At 44.5% G+C, this 22,365-nt stretch overlaps 1 protein-coding gene across 1 annotated transcript in view; it reads right to left on the bottom strand.

Moving 5' to 3' along the window:
• LOC309400487 (syntaxin-1B-like) overlaps positions 1 to 22,365 on the bottom strand; it is a gene marked incomplete at its 3' end in the record, with an annotated part of 213,432 nt that overhangs the window by 41,958 nt on the left and 149,109 nt on the right. The window contains exons 3-4 of the mRNA XM_081969010.1: positions 10,493 to 10,592; positions 8,889 to 8,963 (exon numbers count right to left, since the gene is read on the bottom strand). Coding sequence (XP_081825136.1) covers positions 8,889 to 8,963; positions 10,493 to 10,592 — 175 coding nt within the window. The remainder of the gene's footprint in view (positions 1 to 8,888; positions 8,964 to 10,492; positions 10,593 to 22,365) is intronic.

The following is a 22,365-nucleotide window of genomic DNA, read 5'->3' as shown; positions in this document are numbered from 1 at the left end:
CTTTGTATTTCTCTTTCTCTCTCTCATCTCTCTCTTTCTTCCTGTCTCTATCACTGTCTCTCATCTCTCATCTCTCATCTCTCTCCCGTCTCTTTGTCTGTCTCTCTGTATCTCTCTCTCATCTCTCCCCCTCTCTCTTTATCTCACTCTCTCATCTCTATTTGGGGTTGTTTTTTATCCTTTTTAGGGGGCTCCAGGGTGGGGGGGTGGGTTAATCAGGCCAGGAGAGGGACCAGTGCCAGGCGAACAGGTGAGTCCAGGAGGGAAGTGAGTGTAGTGGGGGGGGGAGGGAGAATGACACTTCAACAGAGGGTTGCCCTATTACAACTGTCGTAGGGAGGGGTGGGTGCAAGGGCAGAAAAAGATCTTGTAGTCAGTTGGGAGACCGTGGCTGTTGGACACGCCCGGTCGTCTGTACCAACCCTCGCAGCCTAGGTGGCCAGGAACTACAGAGCCAGGGCCTGAGGCTGATGCTTTGCAATGCAAGGTCCGTGACCAACAAGGCCCCCCTCATTAATGAGTTGATCTCAGAGGGGGACCTTGCAGGGATAACGGAGACCTGGTTGGGCCACGAGGGTGGCTTACCCCTCGTGGAGATGTGCCCACCGGGTTTCCGTGCATTCCATCAGCCCCAGGCCCTGGGTAAGGGTGGTGGGATGGCGGTAGTTATACGGGAGGATCTGGAGCCAAGAGAGTTCACTGTACCTCAGATATCCGGGTGTGAGTCCCTTGGTGTGAAATGGGGCCCAGGGAGGCAGTGGGGTCTGCTGATAGTATACTTGGCTCCTCGCTATGCATCAGCAGCCCTGCCCGAGCTCCTCGAGCTGATCTCAGAAACGGCAGTTGAGACCCCCAAACTTATGGTTATGGGGGATTTCAACCTGCCGTCGACGGGGGAAGCGTCCGAGGTGGCTCGGGAGTTCATGGCTTCCATGACAGCCATGGACCTGACCCAATTAATTCAGGGCCCCACACACGAGGGTGGTCACACGCTGGACCTTGTTTTTGTATCTGAACAGTGGACGAGTGATCTGGGAATAGGGGATGTAGTTATTACCCCCCTGTCATGGTCAGATCACTCATCTCTCCGGCTCGACTTCTCTGGCGCTACCCCCCACCGCGGGGAGGTGGAACCAGACTGTCCAAGCTGGTACCGCCCCAGGCGCCTGATGGAACCGGATAGATTCCAGACGGAGCTTGGGCCACTTCCTGTAGACCTGACCCGCTCTCGGTCGGAGGACCTAGTGACCGCCTGGAATAGGGCGGCTGCCGGGGCCTTGGACCGGGTTGCACCTCTGGGGCCTCTCCTACGACAACGAACCACCCTGGCTCCTTGGTTCACCGAGGACCTGAGGGTGATGAAACGCCATAGGAGACGCCTAGAGAGCAGGTGGAGGTCCTCGCGCTCCGAATCTGATCGAACACAGGTAAGAGCCTATTCACGGACTTACCTTGTGGCATTAAGAGCGGCCAAACGTAGACATTGCGCCGCTCTTATTGCGTCCGCCAATAACCGCCCTGCTGCCCTGTTTCGGGTAACCCGCTCCCTCTTATTACAGAGGCCGCGGGAAGCGCCTTTACAGGGCAGAGCAGAGGAGTTTGGAGAATATCTGCAGGATAAAATCGCTCAGATCCGGAGTGGATGGGCCCCCTTCAGTGGACCAGAGGAGTCGTCAGCAGCGAGTCTTGAGAGACCATTCTGGGAGGAGTTTGATTCTGTTGCCCCCGAGGATTTGGACAGGTTGCGTGGACGGCTGCGACCCACTACATGTTTATTGGACCCGTGCCCCTCCTGGCTGGTACTGGCATCCTGGGAGGTGACACGAGGCTGGCTCCTGGGCCTAGTGAACGCCTCATTGGGTGAGGGGTCCCTACCGGCCGCTTTGAAAGAGGCGGTGGTGAGGCCCTTACTCAAGGGGCCTTCCCTGGACCCGATGGAACTAGCTAATTATCGTCCTGTCTCCAACCTTCCCTTTTTAGCGAAGGTTGTAGAGAATGTGGTGGCACAGCAGTTTCTGCGACACCTGGAAGAAACCGATTATCTAGACCCGGGCCAGTCCGGTTTCCGACCCGGTCACAGCACGGAGACAGCCTTGGTCGCGTTGGTCGATGATCTCTGGAGGGCCAGGGATAGGGGTTGTTCCTCTATCCTGGTCCTATTAGATCTATCAGCGGCTTTTGATACCATCGACCATGGTATCCTATTGCGCCGGCTGGAGGGGATGGGAGTTGGGGGCACTGTTTTGCGGTGGTTCAGCTCCTACCTCTCCGACCGGACGCAATGTGTGTTGGCAGGGGGGCAGAGGTCGGCCCTGAGGTCACTCACTTGTGGGGTGCCGCAGGGGTCGGTCCTCTCGCCCCTTCTGTTCAACACATATGTGAAGCCACTGGGTGAGATCATCCGTGGTTTTGGGGTTGGATACCATCTGTACGCTGATGACACTCAGCTGTACATTTCCACCCCAAACCACCCCAACGAGGCTGTCGAAATGATGTCCCGGTGTTTGGAAGCTGTCCGGGTCTGGATGGGGAACAACAGACTCAAGCTTAACCCCTCCAAGACTGAGTGGCTGTGGTTACCGGCGCCTCGGTTCAACCAGTTGATTCCATCACTGGCCATAGGGGGCGAACAACTGCCCCCCGTGGAACGGGCGCGCAATTTGGGCGTCCTCCTAGATGCCCGGCTGTCGATGGATGACCATGTGGCAGCCATGGCAAGGGGGGCGTTCCACCAGGTTCGCCTGGTGCGCCAATTGCGCCCCCTATTGGACCGGGATGCCTTACGCACAGTCACTCATGCGCTGGTGACGTCTCGTCTGGACTACTGCAATGCTCTCTACATGGGGCTCCCCTTGAGATGTACCCGAAGACTACAGCTAGTTCAGAATGCGGCCGTGCAGGCCATCATGGGGAGTACTAGGTACTCCCACATAACACCTTTCCTGCACGAGCTGCACTGGCTACCTGTGGTTTTTCGGGTGCGTTTCAAGGTGTTGATCACCATCTTCAAAGCGCTCCATGGCACAGGGCCTAGTTACCTGCGGGATCGCATTCTACCACATACATCCCTGTGACCAATTCGCTCACACAGGGAGGGACTCCTCCGGGTGCCGTCCACCAAGCAATGCCAACGGGCGGCGCCTAGGAGTAGAGCCTTCTCTGTGATGGGCCCAACCCTCTGGAATGACCTCCCCCCCGATATTAGAACTACTACCGACTTCCGCTCCTTCTGACAAAAACTTAAGACTCACCTGTTCCGACTAGCCGGCCTGGCCCACTTATAGTTCTACTCTTACCTCCTGGCGGATATTTTATTTGGGATAGCTTTTAAGGTTAATGTTTTTAAATTTTTAAATTTTTTTAAAAAATTTAATCTAACTTAACTAAATTGTACAGGGAACTTCTACTACCTCCTCCAGTCCTATGTTTAATTTATTTATTGTATACTTATAACATGTATATTTACTGTTCAACTATTTTAATATGACTGTACACCACCCCGAGTCTCTTTTGAGAGAGGGGCGGTCTAGAAATCCAATAAAGTTAAGTTAAGTTAAGTCTCTCTCATCTCTCTCTCTGTATCTCTTTTCTCTCTCTCTCTCATCCCTCTTTCTTTCTGTCTCTCTCTATCACTCTCTTTCTCTTTTTTGCTCATCTCTGTCCCCATCTCTCTTTGTCTGTCTGTGTCTCTCTCATCTCTTTCTCTTATCTCTCTCTGTATCTCTCTTTTGCTCTCTCTCTCATCTCTCTCTCTCATCTCTCTCTCTCATCTCTTTCTCTCATCTCTCTTTGTAACTCTCTCATCTTTCTCTCTCTCTCATATCTCTCTTTTTTGGGCTCTCTCTCTATCGCTCTCACTCATCTCTCCCCCCATCTCTCTCATCTTTCTCTCTCGTCTCTCTTTCTTGCGCTCTCTCTCATCTCTCAATCTCTCTTTCTCTCATCTCTCTCTCTCATCTCTCTTTGTAACTGTCTCATCTTTCTCTCTCATCTCTCTCTTTCTTGCACTCTCATCTCTCTCAATCTCTCTCTTTATCTCATCTCTCTCTGTATCTCTTTCTCTCTCTCTCTCATCTCTCTCTCTCTCTCTCTCTCTCTCTCTCAATGTATCTCTTTTCTCTCTCTCTTATCTCTCTCTCTCTCTCTTTCTTTCTGTCTCTTTCTTTTCTCAAAGTTTTTATTTTTTAATACAACTTTACACATATTATAGAAACAAAGTGTTGACCGGATCTTCCCTTTTACATCCTCTCCTTTACACAATCCATTTTAGATTAGAGCTTGGTTTTCACTTTCAGCCAAATTATTTTCTTCCATTATTTTCCATTTTTTCAATACTCATTTTTTCTTAATGCATAAACAGTATCTTCAATTGCCCCTTCAAAAATTGCACCAAATTATCATTTCATATTTCTCTATTGGTCTATTTTACTATAAACAATATATATCCTCTAGTTACATTTTGACATAGAGAGCATTTCTTTCAATTTTTTCTACAATTAACAATATATTATACTTTCTTTATTTCTTAATTAGTTGCATAACAATACCAATCATACTACTATTCCCTTTAATCTACTAATACTACTCTTTCCCTCTTTCTTCCTCTTTTATTCATTTTCTCTTGGGCTCTCACGAATTCCACTTTTAATCATTTTTCTTCTTCTCCCCTTTTCTCCTAACTTCTTCCTTTTTCTTTTTCCTGTTTTTATGGTAACTTTTCTTCAGAGTATTCATTTTTATTATTCTGGTACCTTTCCCCAGGGTTTTCCCTAGTCTCCTCCCTTCCTTACTATATTGTGGTTTCTTTTGGGGGGGATCTCCCCCTTTGTCTGCTTTTTCTTTGTAACTGTAAATCCCAGTGAAATCATTTTTCTGCATTTTATTTTCAAATGTTCTTTCTTCCACCTTATCTTCTTGCTCCTCATTTGTGCCCTCTTTTACCCCCTCTTCTCCTATTTCCTGCTCTGTATTTTCCCTTTGATTTTCTATCTTTTTTTACCCATTAATGTTTCACGTGCACTTTTCAGCATCCCAAATAATTCTTCATGCATCCAAATCGCCATTTTACAAGTTTAACTATTTTTACAGATTTTTAAATTTTTGGGTTATGCCACATTTAATTACAAGTTTAGGGTCTTCCAAATTCCATTGTTCAGTTTTAGCATTAACCCAGTCTCATCCAAATTGAAGGTTTTTTTCTCTTCCACAGCTATAAACAGCTGCCACCAAACAATGTTACAATAACAGATACTCCTTAACAATTCTCATGGTTTCAAAGTATGTTTTCCTGTAGCCAAAGTCACAGCTGCACTCTTACTGTTATTATTATTTTCTTCACTAGCCGGTGTAGTATTTTCTGCTTGCTGGTAAATGGCTCTCTTCAAACCGCAATACAATCCCACAGCTAGCTGTCAATAGTCGTCAAAAGCGCTTTTAATCCACAAAGAATAGAATAAGATAAGGAGAAAAGAGACTTCCCCCTGGGGTCTTCCTTTTGGTTGTTAATTTTTCTTCACTTCCAAACTGCAGAAGACAAAATCCTCTGAGGTTTTGGTGCGTTACCTTTTTTCAGTAACATTCCCCGAAAGCCAGTTAGATACTAATTCCTCTCCAGGACCCTTTTTAAGATAAAGATCAGCTTTTTCTTTTTTTCTGTGAGTTGGTCAATCACTCACCTGGTTTCAACACTCCGTTCCAACACAGCTCCAGCACAATAAGTTAGTGCAGATGTCCAAGCTTTGTAGCGGTCATTCAGTTATGGCCGCCGCCCCTGCTGCCAGTTTGAAAGGCTTTTCTCTGACCTCCGGAAGAACTGTCAGTTCCTCTACGTCATCCGAGACATCCCTTCTTCTCCCCTGTCCCTCCAGGGCAGGTTTCAGTCCAAAGACCTCCTGACAGTGGTTTGTCCAGCTGGATTTCCACGATGCTCGGCAGAGCCTGCTTTTTCCCAGCCAGTCTCGCTGCAACGCTTTCAGCTTCCGTCTTTCTCTTTCTCTCTTATCGCTCTCTTTCGCTTTCTTTCTCTCTCTCTCATCTCTCATCTCTCTCCCCCCCTCTCTCTTTGTCTGTCTCTCTGTCTCTCTCATATGTCTCTCTCATCTCTTTCTCTCTCTCTCATCTCTATCTCTCAATCTCTCTCTTTCTCTCATCTCTCTGTGTATCTCTGTCTTTCTCTCTCTCTCATCTCTTTCTCTCATCTCTCTCTCTATTTCTGTCTCTCTCTCTCTTTCTGATTCTCTGGCACTCTCTGGGTCTCGCGGGTGCTTCTTCAGCCTTTGTTGGTGCTGGATGCACCTCAGTCATTTGGGGAGGCGCATGACCTGCTCTCCCCCCCCCCCCCCGAGACACTGGCCTGACCTGGCTGCAGCTGATGCTCCGCATCATAATTGTCTCCAGGAGGAGGAGGGGACACCATTTCCCCCACTGTGAAGCACACTAAATGTAACTGTGCTGCAAGAGAAGTGGGCAGGCCATGGTGGTGCCAACAGCATCAGCGAAGAAAAACGACTGGGTTGGGCCAGTGTCTCGGGGCTGAGAGGAAGTTGTGTGTCTCCCCATGTGACTGAGGTGCATGGAGCACCAACAAGGCCTGGAAGAAACACCTGTGAGACCCAGCAAGAGATGAAGCTTCACTCCCACTCTGTAATATGGAGTGAATCTCCATACCCCACCCTTCCCTTCTCAGACCAGGCAAGGAGTGACTGGGAGGGGAGGGTGAGGGCCAGGGCCAGCCAGTGGTGGGTTCAGCTGACAGGAAGCCACAGCAGTGGGACAAAAGAACTGCAGGTTGCAGACACCCGTTGCTTCGGGTGCCCCCCAACAGCACCATTACCTCATTCCAGCCAGCGAGGGCTGCACTACTCCTTGCACGTTCACCACCTGCAAAGTTGCAAGTTGCACGTACCTCCATCTACGGCGGAGATTTCCAGCTCCACCACAAGCTGCCTGGCCGGTTCCATATTTCACAGCTCTAGTGACAGGACTGGCCCATTGGTCATCCTGGAGCAGCTCTTCCACCCGGGTGCACTGCAGACCACCAAAACTTTCTCGCGGACCACCGGTTGGTGATCTCTGTGCTAGGCAGCATCATGTTCCCCTGTCTCCCAAGGTCTTTTCCACCTAGCAGTACACCATAAAATCATCTCTATAGGATGTCTAAAAGTACTTTTATTGAGATTGGCTAGAATAACAGTACCTTGCAAGTCTGATTGTATTGCACCTCCTCTTTATAGTTCATTGAATTAGAGGAGTATCTTGTCTGAGTTACTTCTTAATGTTATCTGGATGTTCTAAATCTAAAAAGACTTTAGTCTGCTTTGCTTAGGTAACAGAGTCTGCATATATCTGTCAAGGTCATCTTCCTTACTGTGCACACTAGGGCATCCTTCTACAATTTAGTGTGTTTCCACCTATCTGATCCCTTCATGAACAGAGCCATGAAAGTTTCTAGGTCAAGAAAGGCACAAAGAATCAGAACCATAGTTAAGTTCCAGTTAAGAAGATTTATTGCTCAAGCCTATACACAAGAATTTAATCAGCTAACAGTCAGCACTAAATTAGCATTAGATAAGAATCAATGGAATTCAAGGGGGGGGGGTGGACTTGAAGTGTTTGTGGACACATAAGGATTCTAGACTGCGTCCTCTCTTGACTCCACCTCTGCCTCTTCTTCTCCTTAACTGAGGATCAATCATCCTTTGCTGTGATAATATAACTGAAGCTTTGCAAACTATCTTAGGTTTGTAACTCAAGACTCAATATGTTGTAGCAATTAGTATAATTAATTAATTAAAATTTATTACATAATTTATTAAACTTGCTATTAAATTTGTCTTAAATTTTGTTATTAAACTTTTCTCAATGATTCTCTCAACCATCAAAGAAATTACAACCAAACCATTAAAACATAAAATGTAAAGTTAAAAGATGCCAAGCATGATGAAGTGCAGGGTCTTACTCTTCCTTGCCAAAGGCCTAGATGAAAGATGCTGGACTTCGACCACAAAAATCCACATTCAAATCCAAATAAGCTTTGAACTGACTTGGGGCCAGTAATCACATTTCAGAACAACCTTCCATAATTGTTGTGGGAATAAAAATCAGATGAGGGAGTATGACATATGTTATCCTGAGCTCTTGGAGGAAAAGCAATATATTAACCTAACAAACTAATTAACTGGACAAGTATGTGTGTGAGAGAAAGTAAAATGTGTACACGTAGTACTTTGGTTACAATGGCAATTGGGACTGGAATTTCCATCGCTAAGTGAAGCGGTTGTAAAACACATCACATGCCCACTTCACTTAGCATAAGCAATCCCAACAGTCCAATTGCTGTCATAACCGCAGGACTGCATAAGTAATTAACCAAGGACTTCCTGGGAGCATGACGTGGGAAGAGGTAGGTGTCTCAGACAAACAGGCTAGCAGAGAGCTATAGGTGAGGATGCAGGTGACATGGGCAGGTGCTCTGGGCAGGTGTGTAGATGCTGCAGGCAGATGCTATGGGGCACAGGTGGGTGAGTGGCTGCTGCAGGTGCTGCAGGTGCTGCAGGTGCCACAGGCGCCACAGGCAGGTGATGTGGAGTGCACATGGTGCTGTGGGCAGATGCTATGAAGGGTGGGCAAGTATGCAGGTGCCACAGGGAAGCCCTATGGTGCACAGGTGGGTGAGTACGAGAAGGATGAATTCAGCTCCTTGTGACTTTAAACAGATCAGTATAGTTTTCTTTGCAATAATTCAAGATAGGAATAAAAGTGGCTGACTTTAAAATTTTAAGAATCACCATGATACTGTTAAGTCATGCACTTCATTGAAAGCCCAATAGAGATACATTTTATGCTAACAAAAAGAAAACAAGACATAAAGCTGCGGCTTCAGCTCTTACCTTTTAACTTGGAGCGCACCTTGTTGGCTGTCTTCTTGATGTCAGCTGTGAGGTCCTCCAATTCCTGCTTGGTTTCTGCAAGATGAATCACAATAAAAGGATGCTGAAGCTTAAAAACCAAAGAAAACTATGCTGGGTCAGGTCAAGAAGACATCTCATCCAGCATTTTGTGTCCCACAGTGGTCAATCAGGTACATTCAACTCACAAACCTGGTACAGAGAGGTATCCCCTCTTTCCTTGACACTCCCCAAAACTTGGTGTTTAAGATATGCTGCCTGTGGTGCTGGAGGTAATAAGCAGCCATCAAGACAAGTACCCTCTAAAATATTCTCCTTTTAAAAGCACCTAAATTGGTGTTCATCACTATACCTAAAGGCAGAGAACCCCAGTTTAAGCATAGGTAGTCCTTGGCTAATGATGGTAATTGGGACCAGAATTTCCACTGCTAAGTGATGCACTCATAAAGTCCAAATTAATGTGACTGCATCACTATGTAATAGCAATCCTGACAGTCCTCACTGTTTGTTAAGTAAGGTTTGCAGGTTGTTAAATGAGGACCTCCTAGCAGCTTCCTGCCAAATTCCAACAACCAAAGTCAATGAGAAAGTTGGCAGGAAGGCACAAGTTCCAGGCAACTCACAAGGAGACTGACAGGAAGATAAGTTACTGCTTCCAAGCTGTGGAACAAAGCACAAGGGCGAGGCTTGGGGTGACTTCTACCTGGTGGGGGAGATTTACCAAAGGGACTTGCAATCTTCCTGCTGGCTTCCTCACTGCTTTGCTTGTGGGAAGCCGGCAGGGAAGGTCACAAATATTGGTCATGTGGACTCTGTAACCGTCATAAGTGTGAGCTGGGTGCCAAGCATGCAGCTCATGATCATGTGACTGCTGGTGTGCTAGGACAGCCAGAACTTTGAGGACCGGTCATAAGCACTATTCTAATTATGAACAGTTGCTGATTGTTAACTAAGGACTAATAAAGGAGAATATTTTTAACTCAGGGTTGAAATGAGGGATCCTTGGTGCTCTCTGAGCTTGCTTGTTTTTTTGCAGTTGTTTCATTACCCTAACTAGGTAACATAATGAAGACTAGCACTGGTGATGTTACCTAGTTTGGGTTATGAAACGTCTGCAAGAAAACAAGCAAGCTCAGAGAGCACCAAGAATCCATAACTGAGGACTACTTGTAAATGTTACTATACAAAGGTCTGCCCTTTAACTGATTCTAAATTTCCAGCCTGAAGCTTCTGTGAGTGACACCATTGCTAGCCTTGTGAGAAGAGGAGAAAATGCTTCCCCACTCCTCATATTTTGCATGATGTGATACTCCTCCATTGTGTCTCACCTTAATCACCACCTGTGTTCCAAACTTTGCTGTCTTTCCTCGAACAGAAGCTGTTCTAGCTCTCTAACCCCACTGACTGTCTTTTGCGGCCACTTTTCCAGCAGTTTGGAGAGATGGTTGAAATGATGGTCTTACACATGCAGTCCATCCCTCCAACCTCCCACACGATCTGGTGAGAGAGCACTTGGCATTTCCAGTGTGTATGTATGAGCGGCTGAGGACACATATGCAAGGGCCGCTAAAGAGGTTTTAACTCACTCTCATCTGGATTGGGGGCAGCCAAAATGGCACTGTGCTGTTTCTTCACCAGCTCCACATCCTCTGAGAGCTTTTCAATGCAGCCACGGATTTCCTCTACCTGGACAGGGAACACAGAAGCACATATCAGATACAGATTAACAGAGTTGGAAGGGACCTTGTAGGTCATCTAGTCCAACCCCCCGCCCAGCAGACCCTACATCATTTTTGACAGATGGCAGTCCAGTCTCTTCTTGAAAGCTTCCAGTGATGAAGCTCCCACAACTTCTGAAGACAAGCTGTTCTGTTAGTTGATTGTTCTCACTGTCAGAGTTTTTTTCCTTATTTCCAGGGTGAATCTCTCCTTGGTCAGTTTCCATCCATTATTCCTTGTCTGGCCTTCAGGTGCTTTGAAAAATAGGTTGACCCCCTCCTCTCTGTGGCAGCCCCTCAAATATTGGAACACTGCTATCATGTCTCCCCTGGTCCTTCTCTTCACTAGACTAGCTATGCCCAGTTCCTGCAACCGTTCATCATATGTTTTAGCCTCCAGTCACCTAATCATCTTTGTTGCTCTTCTCTGCACTCTTTCTAGAGTCTCAACATCTGTTTTATAGTGTGGTGACCAAAACTGGATGCAGTACTGTAGGTGTGGTCTTACTAAGGCTTTATAGAGTGGTATTAGTACCTCCTTTGATCTTGATTGTATCCCTCTGTTAATGCAATTTAGGATTGCATTGGCTTTTTTGGCTGCTGCCGCACATTGTTGGCTCATATTTAATTGGTTGTCCACTAAGACTCCAAGATCCCTCTCACAGTTACTGCTATTAAGCCTGGTTTCATCCAGTCTATATGTGTATGTTTGGTTTTTCTTGCCTAAGTGTAAGACTTTACTTTTCTCTACATTGAATGTCATTCTGTTAGATAGGGCCCAGTGTTCAAGTCTGTCGAGATCCATCTGGATCTTGCGCCTATCATCTAAGATGTTGGCTATTCCTGCCAGTTTAGTATCACCTGCAAATTTGGTAAGTTCCCCTTCTATTCACTCATCTAAGTCATTTATGAAGATATTGAAGAGTACTGGGCCTAGGACAGAACCTTGTGGTACCCCACTGCTTACTTCCCTCCATGTAGATGTAGTACCATTAAGGACTACTCATTGAGTATGGTTTGTCAGCCAATTATGAACCCATCTGATGGTGATGCTATCTATCCCACTTTTTTCTAGCTTGCCAAGAAATAGGTTGTGGTCTACTTTGTCGAATGCCTTGCTGAAATCTAAGTATATTATGTCCACAGTATTTCACTGGTCTACTTATTTAGTCACTATGTTGAAGAATGAAATAAGATTGGTTTGGCATGATCTGTTTTTAACAAACTCATGCTGACTTCTAGTTATTACTTTACTCGTTTCTAGGTGTTGGCAGATCTGTTTTTTTATTATCTTTTCCAGTATCTTCCCGGGTATTGAAGTTAGGCTGATTGGTCTGTAGTTTCCTGGGTCTGTTTTTTCCCCCTTTTTTTGAAGATGGGAACCACATCAGCTCTTTTCCAGTCCTCTGGTAGTTCTCCGTTGCTCCAGGAATTTTGGAAGATGTGGTACAGTGGTTCTGAGATGACATCTGCCAGCTCCTTTAGAACTCTGGGATGTAATCCATCAGGTCCTGATGTTTTATATTCATCAAGATCAGACAGGTGTTCTCTTACCATTTTGGGGCTTATTTTAACTTTTATTTCTAGTCTGTCTGTTACAGTTATGTTTTTGGTAGGTTGGACTAATGTTTCTTTTTGCGTGAAGACCGATGCAAAGAATGAGTTAAACAGCTTTGCTTTCTCTCTGCTGCCTGTTACTTCTTTGCCATCTTCTCTCTTTAGTGGACCAACTGTTTCGTTGATTTTTTTTTTCTTGTTATTTATATGTTGGAAGAAACTTTTTTTTATTATCTTTGACTTTTCTTGCAAGTCTTTGTTCATTCTTAGCCTTTGCTTTCCTGACTTCGTCTTTGCAGATTCTGGCTATCTGCTGATATTCTGCCCTAGTTATGTGTCCTTTCCATTTTTTATACTTGTCCTTTTTGTCTTTCAATTTGTCAGAGAGATCTTTGTGCAGCCATGCTGGTTTCTTCTTGAATTTCTTGTTTTTCTTTTTCAGTTGTATTGTGCTGGTCTAGGCTTTCATGATCATATTTTTCAGAGTTTCCCAAGCTTCTTGAGTTGTTTTCCCCTTAAGAATTTTCATCCAAGGAATCTTTCCCAAGTTCTCTCTGAGCTTGTTAAAATCAGCCCTGTCCATCGTCCTAAAACATTCAGCTTCGGTATGTAGACCACACAGCATTCTTTCACCAATACCTTTCAACTGAATCATCACATCAGCACTGACAGGAGCTTCCTTCCATGGTGCACTTGACACATACTATAGTGGATCCAATCAGCATTTGACACCTTAGCCTAACATGAGCAATGTATGAGACGGAGAGGCCTGTTTGCCTAAACAACCCGCTGCTCCTATGATGTAATTTCAAAGAGCAAAATTTCTCCAGACTTTGGAAACAGGACCAATTTCACAATTCCTAACCCTACATTTCTCCACCCCCAGCACCTGTTCATTATGGAGGCTGCACAGTAACATTAAAAGATGCTATTGCATATTAAATACCTGCAGTGGTGAAATTCAAAAATTTTCCCTGCCGGTTCTGTGGGCGTGGTTTGGTGGGCATGGCTTGGTGGTGGGGGGTCATGTGACTGGGTGAGCATGGCCAACTCAACATCACTCACATCGAGGGGCACCCCACCCGGCCCCTCCCCTCCCAGCCACTCCTTGTCATGCCCGGCCTCAACGTATCTACAGTTCTGTAAAAATGTTCACCTTTTTTAACTTTATTATCTGCATACTATAGGTGTACTTTCCTGGACCACTGAAAGGAGGAAATGGCTCACATGCTTTGCCCAAGAGTGTGATAGGCAGGTCACAAAACAGTCTTTTGAGTGGCTGCCACAAAGAAAGGAGGGAAATATATTTTCCAAAGAAGCAGAAGGCAAAACAAGAAGCAATAGATGGAAACTGAACAAAGAGAGAAGCAACCTAAAACTAAGGAGAAACGTCCTGACAGTGAGAACAATTAACTTCTCTGATATCATCTTTTATGCCTGCAAAAGAAAACCACATTGGACTGATACTGACACATTGGCCGTGGAGACTGTTGCCTGCAGCAACGTGGCAAGCAGGGGGGACGGGACCATGCCAGGAGACCCACTTTCATCTATCCAGCTTGCAACTGTGTTTAGATCAGGCTCCCAGCTGGCCTCATGGGATGGAATGACAGGCCCCTTGGGAACAAGGATCCTCACTGGTTGACTTTATATGAGAACCAGAAAAGGCCTTGCACAGGGCTCCTGTTGCAGGTGAGATAGGACAGCAGGGACAACGGCAACATCCAGGGTCTCAAAAGGCGGATAGTCATGCCGCAGGCACGGCGTCACACCTGGCTGACCAGGGGCCTATATGGTTGCTGAGTGTATGGCCTCAGCAAGTGCATGGGGTCCCCCACCACTACAGGCCACCTTTGACGGGAGCCCTGACCACGTGGCTCTATTCCTCAGCCAGATTATAAGTCACATGGATCTCTATGGACGATTTTATCCATTGCAGTGGGCGATGGTTGTAGCAGTGACAGCAATGCTGACTGGTGAGGCTACTGACTGGGTGGCTGATCTTCACAGCGACCATGCAAGGGAACTGGTGAATATGGGACATGGCGCTGAGGCCTCGCTTTGAGGATGGATCCGGGGCAAAACAGGCATAGGGGGAGCTCCTGTCTCTAAGACAGTGAGGCAGGTCAGCAAGAGAGTACGTCAGGGAGTTTCGCAGAGTCGCAGGAAGGCTGCAGTCATGGCCGGAGCATCTATTGATCCATCAGTTTAGGATGGGACTGGACCGGACCATCCGACAAGCGTGTGTTTACCGAGGTCTACCACCCCGGTTACAAGACTGGTTCCGGGTGGTTGTTCATTATTATTATTTTTGTTTTGTTTTTTTGTTTTGTTTTTATTGAAAAAGTTTTATACAAACAAATCCCCCCCCTTTTTACCCCCCCGACATATAATATAGATCACATACAAATTCTATACCCTCTTCCCTCCCCCCGTCTTAAGATAAGTTTCTCATTCAAATATTGTACCCCCTCATCTCCCAACAATCATAATTTAAATTTCTCTTATAGTGACAATAGCCCATTAACCCCATCTTCTAAATTAATTGAACATATATAAATCATAACATAAATTTCTCTTAAAGTAACAATATCCCATTAACCCCATCTTCTAAATTAATTATGCATATATATTTCCCCACCCTCCACCCTAACCCTCCCCCACCTTTCAATCAAACCCACCCACCTGACTTCCGCTATGCACCACTCCAGTAATTCCAAACATCCCATATGTTATTTACTCTGTTCATCTGTCAATCTAAACATTCTTACCTAAAGGCTACATAATACTTTCTAGTCTGATATTTATTCTGTATATAATCAATCCATTTTACCCACTCCTGTGTATAATTCTCCTGCTTCTGACCTTTTAAGAAAGCTGAAATTTTTGCCATTTCCTCAAACCCCGCCACTTTCTGAATCCATTGATCGATTGTCGGTAAAGAATCTTTTTTCCAGTGTTGAGCAATCAACAACCTAGCTGCTGTAACCATATACAAAACCAATTTTGTTTCCCCTTTAGTAAAATCCTTAATTATACCCAATAAAAACATTTGCGGAGTAAATTGTATTCTTTTCTTAAATACATTTTGCATAACCCACCATATTTTTATCCAAAAAGCTTTAGCCTTATTGCAAGTCCACCATACATGAAAAAAGTAGCATCTAAACACCCGCATCTCCAGCATTTTGGTTGAACATTTGGGTACATACATGATAATTTCTTAGGATCTAAATACCATCTGTAAAACATTTTATAAAAATTCTCCCTTAAATTCTGTGACTGTGTAAATTTAACATTCTGAACCCATATTTTTTCCCACGTATCCAACATAACCAATTCATCAAAATTCTGAGCCCATTTGATCATGCAATCCTTGACCAGTTCACTTTCTGAGTCTCTTTCTAACAATACATTATATATTCTTTTAACCTGTTTTGGGCCAGTCTCTTTTAACTGCTTGATCAGTTCCACTTCTTTATCCATAAAACCAACCCTGCGATCTTCTTTCCATCTCTTCTGTAACTGTATATAATGTAGCCAATTTAAAGTAATTCCTTCTTCCAACAGTTGTTCCAAAGTTTTTAACTTCCATTCGCCCCCGTCAGCAATAAGCACGTCTTTATATAAACACCCCCCGAGTGACTTAGTATTCGTAATCCACATGGTGTCTGCAAGATCCAACCAAAGCGGTATTTTATAATCCCAGTTAGGCCGGTGCTTCTTCCATATTCTCATCAAGGCACTTCGGAGAACATGATTAATAAACACTTTATCCACCCTATCTTCATAAAAAAGATATGCATGCCATCCCAGAACAAGGTCATGACCTTCTATATTCAACAGTTCCGCTTTTGTTTTCCCAAACCAGTCTGCTACATACGTCAATACCGCAGCTTCATAATACAATCGAAGGTTTGGGAGTCTGAGGCCACCTCTTCCACGAGTATCTTGCATAATCTTCATCTTTACTCTCGGTTTTTTCTCCTTCCAAACAAATTTATTTAGTGTTGCTTGCCATTCTAACAAGATTTTATCTGATTTAAGCACCGGTATCATCTGGAATTAAAAAATGAATCTAGGTAGAATGTTCATTTTAATTGCTGCAATCCTTCCAAGCAAAGATAGTTGTAACTTTTTCCATACTTGAAGATCTTTCTGTATCTTTTGCCACAACACTTCATAATTATTTGGAAAAAGTTTTGTATTTGATTCTGCAATTTGTATTCTTAAATATTTGACCTTGGAAACTATTTCGAAACCTGCCAAACTTACAAGTCTCTTTCTTTGAGTCTCTGTCATGTTTTTAACCATCATTTTCGTTTTATTTTGATTTAGTCTAAATCCAGACACCATGCCAAATTCTGCTATGATATTTTTCATCTGAATTATTGAATTCAAAGAATGTGAAAGGGTAACAACCAGATCATCGGCAAATGCTCTAGTTCTGTATTCCTTTTGTCTAATAGCTAAGCCATTTAAGGAGTTTGAGTCCTGAATTGTATTCAGCAAGACTTCCAAGGTTAAAATAAATAACAATGGAGATAATGGGCAACCTTGTCTTGTACCTTTTTGTATCTCGAAGGTTGTAGACAAATTTCCATTAATAATAAGTTCTGCATTTTGTTGCTGGTAAATTGCTCCAATCGCCTGTCGAAATCATGGTCCCATGTCCATCTTTTCCAAAGTCTTGGTTAGAAAATTCCAATTCACTCGATCAAAGGCCTTCTCCGCATCCAAGAAAACCAGCACTGCAGAGATCTGCTTATTCTTATCAAGATAGTCAATTAAGTCTATGATTTGCCTTACATTCTCCTTCATATGTCTACCTTCAATAAATCCTGCTTGGTCATAATGAATAACCTCTTGGATAACTGGCATTAATCTGTTGGCTAGTACTTTAGCAAATATTTTATAATCTGTGTTCAGAAGAGATATCGGTCTGTAATCCTCTGGTTTCTTAGGGCCATCTTTGTCTTTGGGTATCAATGATATAAAAGCCGCTTTCCATGAGAAAGGTATTTTACCTCCTTGCTGTATATTGCAAAATAGTTCTGTAAGATATTCAATCATTTCCAATTGTAAAGTTTTATAATACATTGCAGTCAAGCCATCAGTCCCTGGAGCCTTGGCTAGTTTAAGTTGGTTTATAGCTAAAATAATCTCATCAGCAGTTATCAAACGTTCCAAATTTGCCTTTTGAAGCTCGGGTATTTTGGTAACCCTTTTTCCTTCCAAAAAATCATCTATTGACTTATTCTGTATATTGTCCTGTACATATAACTTAGCATAATAGTCCACAAAGGCCCCGAGTCCCTTCGAGGAGAGGGAGCGGCTTATAAGTCTAATAAAATAAATAAATAAATAAACAAATGATTTTTTAATCAAATCTTGTTGATATACAGTTTCCCCTCCATACTCAATTCTATCAATAATTCTATTATTCATGTTCTTTCTCAAGGTATAAGCCAACCACCTACCAGGTTTGTTAGCATTAGCAAAGGTGTTATGTTTGGCAAATTGTAAGTTGGTTGCTGTTTGTTCTGATATAAGCATTTGAAATTGATCTTTCAACAGCTTTATCGCCATCTGGAGTGCCTCATCTTTTGGAGTTGCTATAAGTAGCTGCTCCTTCTTTTTTATTTCATCTTCCAATTCCATTCTCTTTTTCTGTCTGCTTTGTTTATGTTTAAAATTCATATGTATCAGGACCCCGCGCATATAAGCTTTACTTGCATCCCAAACTGTTTCAATGAGAGTACCCTTATTCATGTTAAAACTAAAAAATTCCTTCATGTGTTTTTTAAGTTCATCAACATTTTTTTCATATCTAAATAAATTTTCATTTACTCTCCATGACCTTCTTGACCTCTTCCCTAGCTCAATCTCTAACCACACCGGGCTATGATCAGTTAGTGTCCTGGAAAGTACCTTGGTTTTCTTAGCTTTAGGAAGTAAATCCGGTGTTAGCAAAAAAAAAATCAATCCTTGAGAAGGATTTATGTCTATCTGAATAAAAAGAAAAGTCCATCTCGTTTGGATGTTGTATCCTCCAAACATCTTTTAGTTCCAAGTCGTCTTGTAATTCAAAAAAAAAAACCTGTGGTAATTTGGTAGTAAATTTAGTCATTGTTCTCTTATCTATCCTTGGGGAAATCACTCCATTCCAATCTCCCATAATTAAAATACTCTTAAAATTCCAATCCAAAATTTTTGAGTGAAGCATCTTATAAAAGCTTTCTTGTTGTTGATTAGGTGCATATATTTCTACCACCAAAATAGGACCAAATTCTGTGTCAAGTTCAATTGCTATATATCTACCACTATCATCCGCCTCTATAATTTTAGCTGAAAATCTTTTATTTATATATATCACCACTCCATTTTTCTTTACCAAATTAGAGGCTGCATAAAATGTTCCCAATCTTGGATTCACTAAATACTTCTAATCTTGCAGCCTAATATGAGTTTCTTGAAGGCAAACAACATCATTATTAAATTGCTTCAAATAATAAAATATTTTTTTCTTTTTTGTGGATAATTCAATCCATTCACATTCCAAGATAATAATTTAAACATCTTTTGGCCTGATCTGAAGCGTTGAGAGCATTTGCTGAAGATCTCTCTCCACAAGACTAATCTTGGGCCCTGCTCCTCCCATGGCTTCAAATTGCTTCTTGCCTTTGTCCCTCTTGGCACATTGTGCTTGGGGCTTCCCCTGCTTCTGAGATTCTTGCATTTGTCTAGTCGTAGATCTAGTAACACGTTGTTCCACTGGCTTAAGTAAAGGTGTTTCAATGAGGGTCTTGGACGGTTCCTCCAAGGAAGAACTTAAAAGAAGTCCAGAGGGATCCACTTGGGATCCATCTACAGCACCCTGAGCTTCCTTCTCTTTTTGCGTCTGCTTTATTTTTTCTTCTGTCTCTTTCTCAAACAGCCTCTGCTCTAAAACATCCAAATCTGCTGGTGTTGGTGTAGATGTGCGTGGGGGCATTGCACTTGCCTTCAGTATTTCATAGTAAAAATCTCTTGCCTTGTCTATAGTGTTCAAACGATACCTCACCCCTTCATATCTGAATATAACACCCATTGGAGCATCCCACCTATACTGTATCTCTCTTTTCTTCAGCTCCACTACCAAAAATCCAAAATCCCTTCTAAACTTTAACATCGCTGGTGGTAGCTCCTTGAAAACACCAATCATGTTCCCGTCTATTTGAAGAGAAGAGTAAAAAGACTTCTGCAAAATGTCATTTCTAAAGTTTCTCTCAATAAAATATATCACAACGTCTCTTGGTAATTGCCTTTGTAATGCTATACGTGAATTTGCTCTGTAAATTTTATCAATCTTAGCAGAAATCTCATGAGGATCATCCACTTTTAATAACGTGGCCAAAGCATCGGCACAAACTTTTCTTAAGCCTTCTCTAGGATTTTCTCTTAAACCCCTCAGTCTGATGGCGTACTCCATAGATCTAAGTTGTATCATAATAATCTCATTATCCATCCTTTGCATATTCCCCTCCATTTCCACAAATTTCAGATCTGTTTCTTTCGTTTTAGTTTCCAAATCCAAAACCAGTTGCTCAACCTTACTATCCACCTTAAGAACAACTTCTGACAGACCCGTGGCTATTGCTTGGATGTTTTTATCAAGCTGATCATACTTTTTTATGGTATCCTGGACCATTTCTTTAACCTCATTAATTTCTTTACCTATAAAAGCAATTTCTTTACCCATAAAATTCTTCAAATCCTGGAGGTTTATTGCAGCACCTGGGGGAGCCCCCCCTTGTTCTGTTGCCATGCTTAACAAAAACAAGAAAAAAAAAGAAAACACTTCTTCCCAACTTTCTCAGAAAGTACTCTTCCCAGTAGATCAAGTTATATAAACTAACTTTAGAATTGTTAATAGTTCTTCCGGTTCCGGCGGCCGACGGCGACGAGCAAGCCTTGCTCGCCCCCTGCTTCCCTGGTGGGCTTCCCACTCCTTGGGGGGCACAGGACGCCCCGTAGAGGCGTCCTGCCGAAGGGGTGGCACCGCAGGGGATCCCTGGATTGGCGGCAGCCGGCGGGAGGTCCCCCGCCTCGCTCCAGGCACCGGGGAGCACGATATGGAGACGCTCCGGCGTCTTCGCTACGATGCCGATCGGAGAAAAGAAACTAGAAGGTTGCGGCTGCTGTGCGGTGAGGCGTGAACTTTCTCCATTCCCTTTAACAACCCTAACAACTCTAACGAAAAAAAAAGTCAGCTGTTTAAATCCTATTTTCAGCGTGAATCGGAGAGGCGCGGCTGGAGGGAGGGGGAATTCCCCCCCTCCCTCGGACAGGCGGCTGGAAACGATTTAGCTCTTTGCCCCAGGGAAAGGAGGAGGAGGGGGAGAGCCAACTAATGATGTCACGCTCCTATTAAGTGAATTAAGTGAATTTTCGGACTTAAGCCCTAAAACAATGATGATCTGGAAACTTTGAACATTGAACTTTGAAAACTTTATTTGTTGCCTCCAAACCCGAAGCTGGCAGGGCAAGATGGCACACTTCCAGCATCTGTCACTTGCAAGCCACCACAAATGGGGCTGCAACCAGTAAATGAAGCAAATTGGGCAGTAAATTGGGCTTTCCTCCCAGGACTTGGATGGAAGAGATGCTACTTAGCAACTCCTTTGCCATCAGCATGGGGAAATGCTCCAAGCCAGCAGAGGGCACCTACTTGGCCCATAACTCATCCAAGCCAGCAAAGGGCACCTACTTGGCCCATAACTCCTCCAAGCCAGCAGGAGGGTCCTTGGCACGTAAAACCCCTTAGCCAGCCATCAATGGTTGAGCTGCAACCTGTGAAGCAGGCAACCCCGGGATGGGTCTTAACCCCAAGTCATGGATGGGAGGGATGCCAGTGGGCACCTGCCCTCCCTCAGCAGATGGCACCATGGCAGAAAGCTGGGCAGTGGCCAACCGAGGGATTGACCTCCCCACCGGTTCCAGTCTCCCCTGCAAGGCCCAAAAAGGTTCTTACCAGACCTTCTTACAGAGACGAAATCTCCCTGGAAGAAGGGATTACCAAACAGAGGCCTGCATTGTGGATGGCGGGAAAATGTGCGCCTGCAAGGCCCCAAGTGGTTCTTACCCCACCTTCCTACAGAGTAGCAATCACCAACATGGAAGAAGGGATTACCAAAGCCAGGCCTGCAAGATGGGAAGCGGAACAAGGTGCATCTGCAATGCCCCAAAAGGTTCTTAGTCCCCCTTCCTACAGAGAAGCAATCTCCACCATGGAAGAAGGGTTTACCAAGGGGGCAGCTGCAGGTTGGAGAGCAAGGCAGTGTGATGAAACAGTTCCTGAGTTTAGAGATGTAACTAGGTTCCATTCCTCGTGGGGGCCAATTAAATGCCACCATTGTTGTCAACTTGGCCACAGAGCGTCAGAGTGCTTGGCTCCAGCCCCAATGCCACAAACGTGCGCACCAACCACCACGGCGGTAAAGAGAGGGTCCCAGATGCCACCACAGAAGAGTCATCTGGGCCAACAACCTCTGGAAGAGGATCCCCAACTTAAGGTGAGGAAGTGTCCTACCAAGGGGGAGGCCTCGGAAGAGGAAAAGGGCAGACAATCTCCGGAGGAGGATCCCCAACTTAAGGTGACAAAGAGTCCAACTAAGGGGGAGGCCTCGGAGGGGGAAAAGCCTAAACGACCTCTGGAAGAGGATCCCCAACTTCAGGTGGCGAAGAGTCCTACCAAGGGGGAGGCCTCGGAGGAGGGAATTGCCGAAGAACAAACGTGTGTACCGATTGCCACGGTGGTTAAGAGAGGGCCCCAGATGCCCGCACAGAAAAGTCATCTGGGCCAACAGCCTCTGGAAGAGGATCTCCAACTTAAGGTGACGAAGAGTCCTACCAAAGGGGAGGCCTCGGAGGAGGAACAAGGCCAGCCGTGGATGATCTGATCCAAGAGCCCAGAACCTACAGCACCTGCAGCAGAGAGCCCGAAACGGCCATGGGAAGAGGTCGCAATGGACTTCATCATGGAACTCCCAGACAGCAGTGGGCATAAAGTAATTTGGACTGTTATTGATTTGTTTTCTAAGCAGACACACTTCATTTCTTGCTCAGGATTTCCATCCGCAAACGAATTAGCGAAAATGTTTGTGAAACACATTTATCGCCTGCATGGAGTACCCAAGAGGATC

Source organism: Natrix helvetica (assembly GCF_964273705.1).
Source record: "Natrix helvetica genome assembly, chromosome: W".
NCBI classification, from domain to species: Eukaryota; Metazoa; Chordata; class Lepidosauria; order Squamata; family Natricidae; genus Natrix; species Natrix helvetica.
Note: the sequence above shows the minus strand (reverse complement) of the source record. Positions and strands in the feature narration are given on the sequence as shown.